Source organism: Chiroxiphia lanceolata, chromosome 6, assembly GCF_009829145.1.
Source record: "Chiroxiphia lanceolata isolate bChiLan1 chromosome 6, bChiLan1.pri, whole genome shotgun sequence".
NCBI lineage: Eukaryota > Metazoa > Chordata > Aves > Passeriformes > Pipridae > Chiroxiphia > Chiroxiphia lanceolata.
Genome location: NC_045642.1, coordinates 41057125 through 41069089, shown reverse-complemented (window position 1 = coordinate 41069089; position 11965 = coordinate 41057125). Strand labels below are relative to the sequence as shown.

Here is an 11965-nt window from a genome sequence, read left to right as displayed (position 1 = left end):
TTTTTCAACTACCAGTGCACATAGACTTTTATTTTAATAATGATTAACATAACAAACAAGAATTTTTTCTCAGTTGGATTAGACAGTAAATCATTTGATAGTCCAAGACTGAACTGAATAGCCTTTATAACTGAATCTATAATAACACTGGCATTTAAAAGGAACTAAATACATACTGAGTTTACTTCCATGAAACTCAGAGTAGCATTTAACATACCGATACATGAAAACACTTCATAAAGCAATGCATTAGCTTAATTAATATGACCAAATCTTGATTTTTTTTACACTCTTCATTCCCATCATTTATCAAAATTTCATTTTTGTTTCAAAATACAGAAGGTTACCAGTCACAAGAAGTCACTCAGATTTCCTTGTATAGATATATAACTGCATGGATATCATCAGGAAGGATATCATTCAAGGAAAAAATAGGGTTCAAAAGGGTATGAAAACCCTTAGTACCATTTGGACACTGACAAATATTTATTTATTGATGGGAATGGAACATCCATAGGCCAAACCCTGAGGTGGTGGCACATAGATGAGTGAAGAAGAGCCTGAGGAAGAGTACTGCCTAGGTGGCCAAGCAAAAGCTTTTGCATCTCAGAGGACTATTTTGGAAACCCAGATGAACTTCTGAGCTTTGCATTTGTGTATTATCAAACCAGAAAGCAATACCAGACAGAAAAAAATTCTCTGGCTAACACACAAAAATATATATAAATATTGTCAATAAAAAAAAAATCACTGACTCCTCTCTACAGATGACAAGTACAAAACCAAGAAATATCACAATTCTAAAGCATATGTTAATGGCTGCCCTGTAGAAGATAAGTACTGCATATGGTAAAAGGAGATTTTTCTTTCTTTTTATTTTTTAAGAACATATGTATGTTACTAAAAACTAACTAAAGTTTGAAATTCCTTACAGCACATATCAGAAAATATACATATACTTCCATAACAGGCTTCCATATATTCTCCTTTCAGATCTCAATTAATGTGTTGGACCAACAAACCTCTATAAAATGCACAAACTCATATTGGTGATACAGATGAAGTATCTCATTATGTCATCCTAAATATATTATATCTGTAGTATACAAATTTAAATTTGCATTCAAAATGTATAATTCAATGCATCAGCATCAGTTTGAACCGTCAGGTTTTTTTCTGTTTCTGAACTACCACTCTCATATTCTCAAGGGAAAGAGTTTCTGTTTAGCTCAGCCCTGCATAAATTGGGAAGCACAGGAATAACTCTGTTAACTTTAAAATCAGACTCCTGACATTCCTAAATATTCAGTATTTGTGCAGGTCTTTCCAGCATGTGGGATCTAACTACTTAAACTTAGTTAACAGGAGCTGTCCAAAACAAGCCCAGTTCTGACTGGCAATAACCAAGACCACAGAGAGCAAACCAAAGGGTCATCAGCAATTTAGTAAAAACTCACAGAAGTCTATTTGATTTAAAAAATGTCCCTCTCTGTATTGCACATGCACCTGAAAAGAGTCTCCTCTCCCTGCAAACCCAGAAAACTGCAGGGCTCTAAGGACAGCCTATTACATGTACTATTTCCAAGTAATTTCTCTTCTCATATGTGACTACTGAGAAATGACAAATTTTGAAAAGCCTGCATGACAAAAATAACATTTCAAAATAGAGAAAAAACCCTGCTCTTCACCCAGTGTTTCCACATTATATTGTACCCTAAAAGAACATATTTACTAATGCTTAAAATGTTGTTTTCTAGGAAAAGGAAAGAGGATGAAACAAAAGAAATTATTCTCTTAAATAAAACAAAGTCGGAACATGCTCTTTACCTCTTCTAAGGGGTGAACATGTAAAAGTGCATGAACAGAAGGAAAAGGCATTAAACTGTAAGATGAATAAAGCCCAAAACAGTGTGCTGAAAGGGACCAGGTCACAGAAATTTCTGTCTTAAAAATTCTGGTTTTGTAGGAGAAGAACATTTTGAGGTGCGGGCCTATAAGTAATTAAAGATACCACAAAATGTTATTTTCAGAAATGCTAAGAGTCTGTATAGGCAGACCATCCTTGCAATGAGGCTAAAAGTCCTGTTGCCATTTCTCAGAGTGCTAACTGAAAATATTAGCACCTTTCAACTTTGTAACTCTTTCCAGTTTCTAGCTCTTTAAGAAGCAGAGAATTGCAGTGGACTGACAATGCTGTTTCTTTGTGTACTGGGCAAAGCTTCTGTGAGAATATTTTCCTTCATGGCACAGTAACACCGCTTACAGTGGTCTGTCAGTCTCAGTTTCACTAGAGAACCTTTTAGCTGGGAAATGAAGCTCCTGGCACACCTAAGGTCTGCCTTGGAGTACCAGACATGCTTCTCTGAAGGCAGTGAGTAACTGGAATCTAATGCAGAGACTGCACTCGGCTTCTACACTAAAAGCATATGCTCCTGCTGAACCAGTATTGGTCAATCCACACCCCAAACTATGCTCAAACCCTTTAGCACAGAAGTCACACACAGGAAATCAATGCATCTGATACAAAAGACACACAAAAGGGTCAATGCCTCACGATTCACACCAGCCAGAGTCAGATCTGCTGTGTACTTCAAACAGGGGCTGCCCCTGAGAGCAGCTGAACAAAGACACTAGCTGTTCACTTCGAACAGCTGATTAAAACAGGTAAGTGTGTCACAGCACGTCAGGTTGGACATTCTATGGTCAGATAAGTCCAAATTCCAACACAATCATCTGCAGTCCTTGTGACCTGTGTATGCCGTACATTTTCCCCCATAAAGAGATGAGCTGTGGAAGCAAAAATAGATGTTTGCTTCTGAAGGTCTAGAGCAAGAGCTTTTTTCTTCATAGAAGTTCTGGGCTTCATCTGTATCCGCAGTACATAAAATGACCTAGTTGGCGTATTTTCGTCCAAACACTAGATGCAGCAGCTACTTTTTGGGTTTCTCTAGGATGTTCAGGAATTTCCCTCGAGTCATTTCTCTAGCTGAAATCACAAGGGAGGAAAAACAAATAAATGTTTTTTAAAAAGCCAAGAAATGTAAACAATTGTATAATTTACATATTTTAACCATAGGATAAGAAATTCAGTTAGATTTGTGCTTGTACCAAAAGTGAGTAAGGCTTATTTTATTTAAGTGGAAAATAAATAAAACTACATTCCAACTTGATTTCCTGATATTGTAGAAATGCATAGGCAGGGCCTGGAATCTTCTAAACTCGGCAATAATTCCCACAGGCTGTCTCATTACATACAATCTATGCTTTCTATTCCTACTGCATTATGCTCTCGCAGCACCTCCTTTTCTCTGTACTATCCATCTCTGAATGGTGAAATCCACATCTCCATCACTCTATCTCCATGCAATTGTTCCTGGATGCTATAATCTGTCAGAGATTATGGAACTCTCTCTTTCTCCATTTCAGGATTATTGGTCCCTGGATGCTATGATCTTCAACAGAAATTAGACAGCATTTTCTCTCTCTCAGCAGTGTCAGTCCCTGGATGCTGTAATATAATGGGGTTTATATTCCTCCAATGCAGTTCATCTGTGGATAGTGTAATAAAGTAAAGTTTATAGAGCTTTGGTCTTCTCTCTCACTCTGCATTGTCAGTCCTTCGATGTTTAATACAGCAAGGCAAGGTTTATATGTCTTTCACTCTTGGTACCATCAATCTCTGGTAGCTGTACTACAGCAGGGTTTACACAGCCACTTTTCTGCATGAGACATTTCTGACTTGAGAACTCATAAGCTCGCAAGCTGGCAGAGCAGTCCTAATACTATCCTTGTCTTGCAATAACAATACAGTGCACCAAAGACAACACCATTAGCAACTGAGTCTTGGAGAAAGACAATCTTCCCACTGGTGTCTCTACATTTCTTTTCAATAAAGGTGTAAGCTTTGTGCTGGACTGACAGGCACCAAAACATGGAGGTTTTTATTCACAGGAATGACAAAAGAATGAATGTTCCCCAAACTAAGCCTAAAGATGGTCTGGAAGGAGATGGGAATTCATTTTCTGATTTATCCATTCAATTCCTGACCTCTCTACTGAGAGGAACAACAGAAATTACAATTAGCATAAAATCTGGAGGTGAGTTTGTTGCTGATGTTGGGTTTTCTTTTGACATTTTTGATTATCTGTCAAAACATAACTAAAATATAATAAAAATGGCCAGCTTAAAATACTCAATGTGCAGTCTAACATAAAAATATTTTGTCATTCTTTACATAAAAGTCAAAAATTGTGTCTTAAAGCCTTCTCTTTAAATTATTACATTCTAATTTGTCTACCCAAAATTTTATCCCAAGGTTTTGTCATCAAAAAAATCCCTGTAAAACAAATAATGGTATGTATGTATGTAAAAATATGTAACCTGTCTGTTATACACTGATACTCATAGGCTGCAAAGTCCACTGGCCTAAATGGAACATGCTTCAGACTGGCTGCAGGTTCTAACAGGTCACTGCACTATTCACTTGGTTCATGTCTTCAGCTGTGAGTTAAATCACCTGGGATCCACTCCCAACACTGCTCTTGATTCACAGCATGAACTACCACGAAAGTCCTCATCTGTACGCCTGCCCTCCCCGCTTGTAAGATAACTTGTTTGTTTTAAGTGCTGACACAGGGATAGAATGTGCTGCAGACGAGCAGAGTGAATTGTTATTTTGTCAGGAACTAAGTTGTTATGCAAAAAGAACGTGACTAAGTAAAACTGCAAGATTTTTAAAATTTCAGCTTGGAAAAAAATTCTCAGTACCAGTTCTCTGACACCTTCCTGCCTTGCACTATCAACAGTGCATGGTTTCAAAACACTCTTAGTGGAGAAAGCACAAAGCCGAACTGTAGTCAACAGAGTGGAAAGTTTTCCAGAGTGCAAGTCCCATATAGGAGATATACGAATGCATGACAATTCTGTCCCCCCAAAGAGGGCTGCACCCTATAAATCAGGCAGAGAGCATAGACTCCTTCTGTGCACTGAGGGAAATTACTGTGGGTTGGAGGTTGCTCCAGAGCACGTGCCCGCCTGTTCACTTGTCATCGGAGATGTTAACATTTCTGATTAATTCACAGACCTCTCATTTTATTCTTCATTCCTTTATCCTTGCTATCCTGTTCTGCTGCAGCTTAAAGATTCTTACCGACCTGCTACAATAATCACCGCCCGCTCCCCCCCCAACCTGGTGAAATTGTTTAGTGATGCCAACCGCGCTTTTAATTTGCAAGACATCAGACACAGAGGTAATTTATACCAACATCTGTTCATTTCTGACTTCTGAAACAAACTCGCACATGCTGCTACAAAATCCCATTAGGAGCAGGAGACAGCCTTCTGCTATTCTGTATTCCTCATCTCCTCAGACTCAGGCTTGCACCGGGGCTTTATTTTTAAAGATATGATGCCAAACTGAAAAAGAAAAAGGACCTTACATCTTTGTATATGTATGAAAATGGCCAGGAAATAACATCCTCATATGACAAAAAAAAAATCACAGCCAAACTAAGGGCAAGTTTTCACAAACATTAACAATCTTCTTTTCCCTGCTTCAGCTGTTTCCTTTATCTGCCCAAGAATCATAGTTCAGTGTATTCCTGGTGAACACAGTCCAAATTTTTATTACATGGTACTACGTTGAAACATCTTGGCTATTCCTTCCCCTTTGTTTCTCTTTAGGCTGCACTGGAGTATGATTTGAGCTTGAATTTTGCACAGTAAAAGCCTCTAATATTAAACTGACTTTTCTGCTCAATATTGCTTCTGATAAATGAATTCTTAATAATGGGAATAAAAAATATAATTTCCAGTGGGGTCTTACGGAGCTTGCTAGAGTGAGGGAAGAGCTTGTGAATGAAGAAACCATCATCCACATTCCAAATATGATTGCAGGCTAAGAGAGATGGTAAAACCAGTTTTAAGCAACTACCCAAGGGACCAGCAGAAGCCAGCTGAATAGTAGATAGAGGTGGATTTTTTAATTAAAAGGTTGGACAAAACTGTAGTGAAAACCTCTGAGATTTTTTTTTTTTACAACGATTGTTTAAACCACAGACTTCAAGGGAAGAGAGGGCTTGAGCACAGGTTTCCATTGCACCAGCAAACACACAGTACAGAGGCTGCGCAGCATGAAACAGAAACATGAATCTGCATGACAAGTCATGATTTACAACCTTGCCTACACTGTGTATCTACTACAATAGAAAAATCAACAATAAATAGATCACAATAGCTTGGATACAAACAATCGCACCTACTAGGGAGAAGGAAGACACTGAACTCCACAGAAAAAAAACACTTTAAGATATTATCAGCACTGGTTACAATGGAAGTAGTGCTTGAATATACTCTTTCAGATAAACATACTGAAAAATGGTATCAGGCTATTATAATTAATAGAAAATGTTGTACTGTAGGAATTAAGTTTGCTGCCTGGCAAGATCTGCCACGCAGATCTCAAGAACAGGTGTAGGAAAGGCTGGGGCTGAAAGGAGGAGGAGACATTTCTACTTGATAGGGGAGTAGAATAAGGTTTAATATAATCTCCTCTTTAGAACTTCAATCCCTCAATCCCACATTTAGCCTTGTTGCCTTGGGCTCCTTTTTACTACAGTTGTCCCCAGGCTGCCTCTCTGCAGTAAATTTTGTAGTTGCTGGTTGAAAAGATTCAGTAGTATAGATTGATTTCCTACAAGTGAGGAGATGAGGGATTACCAAAAGCAGTCCTGGTTAACAAGATTGGGTGCAGAATCTCCTGCTAGAGCAGCCCACTCTGCCAATGCTTTGCATCCTTTCACTATGACATATGGGTTTCATTACACAAAGATTTTCCTGATTTTAACTTGGAGGCGATTACATTGGAAACTCAGAGCTATCTTTACATCTGTAGCAATTTAAAGGTTAAGTAACTTTTAATCAAATGACAAAGACTCATAATGTTTTTTCCTCAACTGAAAATGAAAACTGCTGTTCTGGATATTCCTTTCAGTGACAATTTAATTAGAAAAAACCACTGCACTGGAGACTGGGGTCCAGCCTGATTGCTCCCCATAAAAAGCCTTCTCACACATACGACAGAACAGGACATACTGTATCATAAGGTCTGGATAGCCAGGAAATAATGGAAGGATTTACTGCTGTAAAATCAGCAAGGAAAACAGTGATTTACACTTACATAAGCAACTTTCATCCAGGAGAATCCCTAAGCAACACACACACGTACAGACTTTTTAAACATAATATACACTTAAATGCAGAAGCACAACACACTTGGTGATAAATACAAACTGTATTTATCACACATTCATCATGAACATTATACCTTCACTGCTTACTACTTCTGGGCTTATTTAAAAATCTCAAAACAAAGCCTGCAAGCATCTTCAAATTACAGATACTTTAAAATGAAGTCACTTGCTAAAGAAGCACTTCTCTGCCTCTCTCCCAGATGTACAGCTTATGGGACAAATTTGACTGTGATCCTCCTCTAACCTGAAAATATAGCCTTGTTGAAATCTAAAGGTCTTGCTACTAAAAAACCCCAGAAATACAATTAATGTTTTTAGCTCTAAAATGTCCTGTAATATGACATTTTGAATGCTACATTCTTGACTACAAAAAGGTTACTTTAAGCACTGTCATACTTTGTTGGCTTATTGGTTATTCCTCCCATTCAGTTGTATTCATGGTTACTAAAGAACTTGTTTTTCAACATGGAAGGATTCCTCTTAATGGACGAATCATGAACTCTCAAACTACTGCTGTGTCTTAGGCCTACACAGGAAACAAAACTAAAAGGGTTGATTTCTGAAGAACTGTCCACGGAAATTACCACTTCAGGACATGAATTGCAGAGAGACAGCAGAACATTCCTCTGGTTTTTAACCTTCTGTCACAAGAATCTGTTGCTTCAAAAATGATTTCTTACATGCTGAGATACAGTGTTAGGATAAGAAGACACAATCATTCTTCTTCTTAGTTGGCAGAGCATAAAAAAGGCCTAGAGGAATCTGCCTCTGAGTGACTGTGGGAGTTTTACTTGACTGAACTTGTGAAAGCCAATCGCAAAGTCACATCTTTTAGTTGGGCTCAACTAACATTGCATTTAGAAGGAAAATAAAAAAAATAAGTTAGAGGGAAGGGTTGAAGGCAAAAACGTAACTTAAAATCAGTAAAATTATTTAAGATTGGCATTATTACTGAACAGCCCTCAAAGAAAAAAGAGGCTGAGCTTCTATGAGAGAGAGAGAGATCTGTATGGACCACTTTCTGTCTCAAACCAGACTTCCAAAATCCTATTACCACCTGGATGCCTGCTGGCACCAGCTCAATTCTCCTTCTCCACAGAAAGAGCTCCAATTACTCTGCTGTGTACTTCCTAATGTAAACATAAAATGAGCTGCTACTTGAAGACTGTGGGCCTTTGACAAATACTTAGCAGTGAATGCTACCTCAAGCCCAATTTCATAAGGAGCTGTACTGCCATCTCAGAAGAGCAGCAAAGCAAAGTCTGTTGCCTTCACTGAAGGCAGAACTGGCACATACAGATACTCTGAGCCGTGCTTTGGGAACTGTTACACTGGCACTGAAGACCATGGCAATCACCTGGAACTCCTGAAACACATTCTTCAGGTAAGACAACAGAATCAGCATAAACCTCCAGGTGGAACAAGTCTGCATTACCATGGTATCTTTCAGTAATCAATACCAAAGCACTTGCAAAGTTTATCAAGACTCACAATATTCTTGAGACATAAAATTATTTAATTCCCACCTTACAGATGGGGTCACAGCCTCAGTAAGGAGAGATGTACGGAATTTTGTGGTTTAACTCCAGCCAGCAGCCAAGTCCCACACAGGCACTTGCTCACTCCCCCACCAGCAGAATCTGGGAGACAATCAGCATGGTAAAAACTAGAAAACTCACGGGTTGAGATAAAGGCAGCATAATAGGGAAAGCAAAAGCTGCACACACAAGCGAACCAAAACAAGGAATTGATTCACTGCTTCCCATGGGCAGGCAGGAGTTCAGCCATCTCCAGGAGAGCAGGGCCCCATCATGCATAAAAGGTACTTGGGAAGACAAATGCCATCACTCTGAACATCCCCCTCTTCCTCCTTCTTCCTCCCACTTTATATACTGAGCATGATGTCATATGGTATGGAACATCCCTTTGCTCAGTTTGGGTCACCTCTCCCAGCTGTATCTTCTCCCAGCTTCCCATGCACACCCAACTTCCTTGCCAGTGTGGCAGTATGGAAAGCAGAAAAGGCCTTGGCTCTGTGTAAGCACTGCTTAGCAAAAATATCTCTGTAGTATCAACCCTGTGTTCAGCACAAATCCAAAACACAGCCCCATACAAGCCACTGTGAAAAAAATTAACTATACCCCAGCCAAAACCACCACAAGATGTATACTAAAAGGAGTCAGAAACTGTGCTAGAATTCAGGCTTTGAAGGATGAGTTCTGTCAAGTCTTGCTGCAGCATTTTTAAATATTAACATCCCCTTGGTACAAAGCATCACCATCTTTCCCTTGGTGAATAAAACAGCATCATGTGCCCTTGTTTCAGCTGTAGTTCAGAGTCTGGCATGACTTGCTTTGAAATGCCAAAGAAGGTAAAAGCTTGCACAAAGCCAGGCTGTGAATCGGAGCAGTTGAGACATGGATCGCTCCTCCCAGTCTGCTATGAAAACAGTCGTCTCCAACAGAGAAGTGGTGAATAACTGAGACTGATAAAGTTTTAAACCACTCAAACAGTTTAGTGAGTGTTAGCTAGAGCCTTGAGAATTGGAATCAAATACTCGATGCTTTCCTGAATTATGAAATCCTCACGTGACCTCTTTTCACCTTGTTTTTCTCCATCCACAGTAGTGGTGTTTTATCCTATACCTGATAAGAGATCTCAGAGATCGTTCAGGATTATCCAGGATAGTGATAAAAGATCTGCTGCAGATTAATATAGCCTCAAAAATGTTATTGTTGCTATCAAGAAATACTAAAATTATATCCGCTCTAAAAAAAAATTAGATTCCTTCTCTGCAGAATAATTTACCTTGTTCTCCTAACCAGATTTCCCTACCTTGCAAGGCAGTATCCGTTCTTTTTGCATTCACTTGCACACAATGATGGTCACAGAGCTTCAAATGCAGAAACTACAAACAGTATTCATTCACATACAGATGGGCAAAGTCAGTCATTGAAAATGCTCAAGGGGCAAAGACAACCCTGCCAATGCCCAGGGAGCTACTAAACTTATGTTCCAGGCCATGGATATTAGGATGTGCAGGTATTTTGTTCTGAGTGACCCTCCATATTACAGGAAGCTCCGAATTCTAGGAGCTGCTTACAGTCAACATCCTGTGGGGCCAAAGACTTGATCCCTTTGACCCCCAAAGCAGGGAAAGAGTTACATCTTCTCTCCACAAAGCCAATAAAAACCTCTCTTGATTATAATTTAGATAAGAGCCACTGGATTGAATAATAATATCTGAAACTCCCCTGGCTGTTTCACCTTGAGACGTCCATCACTGGGTTAAACATGATGCTAATTGCATTTGGATTGATTAATTTCTCTCACTCCTGTCTATTCGAATAATGCTTAACAAAATAATCACAGCACCCAGAGCCAAATCTTCTCCGTCAAAGGAATGAAGCCATCAGAACCAGCAGAGATGAAAGAAATGAAGATGACCCGTAATTACTGCTACGGTGATATCATTACCATATTATAGAAAATGAGTGTACATGGGGGGAGCGGGGGCTGCGATTATTATTTATTTTTTAATGGAACCTCACATCCCAAGAATACAGATCTGACACAGTGGAGCATACAGAAATACAGAACTACAAAATTATTGTGTATTAAATTGCAAAATACAGTGAACACCGGGACTCTAGATACATCAAGTGTCCTGTACTGTGAGCTGCTGTTTATTCACTTCACTATTTTTTCATTGCAGTAATACTCGGTGTATGACTAGCATAGAGATTTAAGATGTCTCCCTTCCCAAAAAGATCAAGTGCCTATAGCAGAACTCACCCATAACCTTGATGCTAAAGTCATTCTCTTTTAATATCATTACAAGTTATCTTACTTTCAATGCTGCCATTCAGATTTTTAAACCCGAAGACCTAATTTGATGCTCAAATACATGCTATCATGCAAGAAATTTTTATTCTTAAATGCTGATTCCTATCTGAAGGCAGTTATAAATTACATCCCCAGCTACAGCAGATCACTTCCAACCATTCAATATGCTGGTTCTGTAAAAATATCAAATGTATCAAGTCTGGAAGAATTTAAAGCAGGATTTGAAAAAAAAAAAAAAACAAAACAAAAAACCACACAAAACCCCCAAAACAACCAAACCCACAATCCTAGCATACAAACTGAAGGCCTTCTGCTCCCTTTATTTTCCAAAACACACTCCCAAAGCCCCTCTCATTTGAGAAACAAATAGGTTGGCAATTGTGTAAGATCTACAGACACCTGTGCACTGCAATTCTAATTGTGGTTTATACAGTTCACTTCTCTCAGTGCTCCTTATGTCTGCCCCCTAGTCTCAGACCAAAGACAAAAAAACTACACACAACTAGCAGCTTAAAATATTTATTCTGGACTAAAGCCAAGGTCAAATACACAGGAAAATTTCACACACCAAAAATGTCAAGACCCAAAACCAGGCACTGACTCATGAAGCTAATTAAACACTAAAAAATTATGTTCAAGTATTTTGTAAGGCTAAAAAAAAAAAGATAGAGTTAATACTTCTGATATCAAAAGCATTAAGAAAGGTGATTTTATATCAAAGTTGAGGATATTTTCAAATATACCTGAAAGATACTTTACTAGCACAAGTTATCACTGGAACAGCTACAGCTTAGGAGAGTTCTGACCACCAAATCCCACAGATGTCGGAGGGAAACAGCAGGATAGAAATGGGGCATGTTTTTACAAGA

The 11965-nt window shown here is 38.7% G+C and overlaps 1 protein-coding gene across 1 annotated transcript in view; it reads right to left on the bottom strand.

Annotated features, from left to right (window-relative positions):
• The window catches only part of LIN52 (lin-52 DREAM MuvB core complex component), a 41047-nt gene continuing 29082 nt past the window's right edge, over positions 1 to 11965 (bottom strand). Inside the window, exon 6 of the mRNA XM_032690101.1 lies at positions 1 to 2986. Coding sequence (XP_032545992.1) covers positions 2931 to 2986 — 56 coding nt within the window. The 3' untranslated portion in view covers positions 1 to 2930. The remainder of the gene's footprint in view (positions 2987 to 11965) is intronic.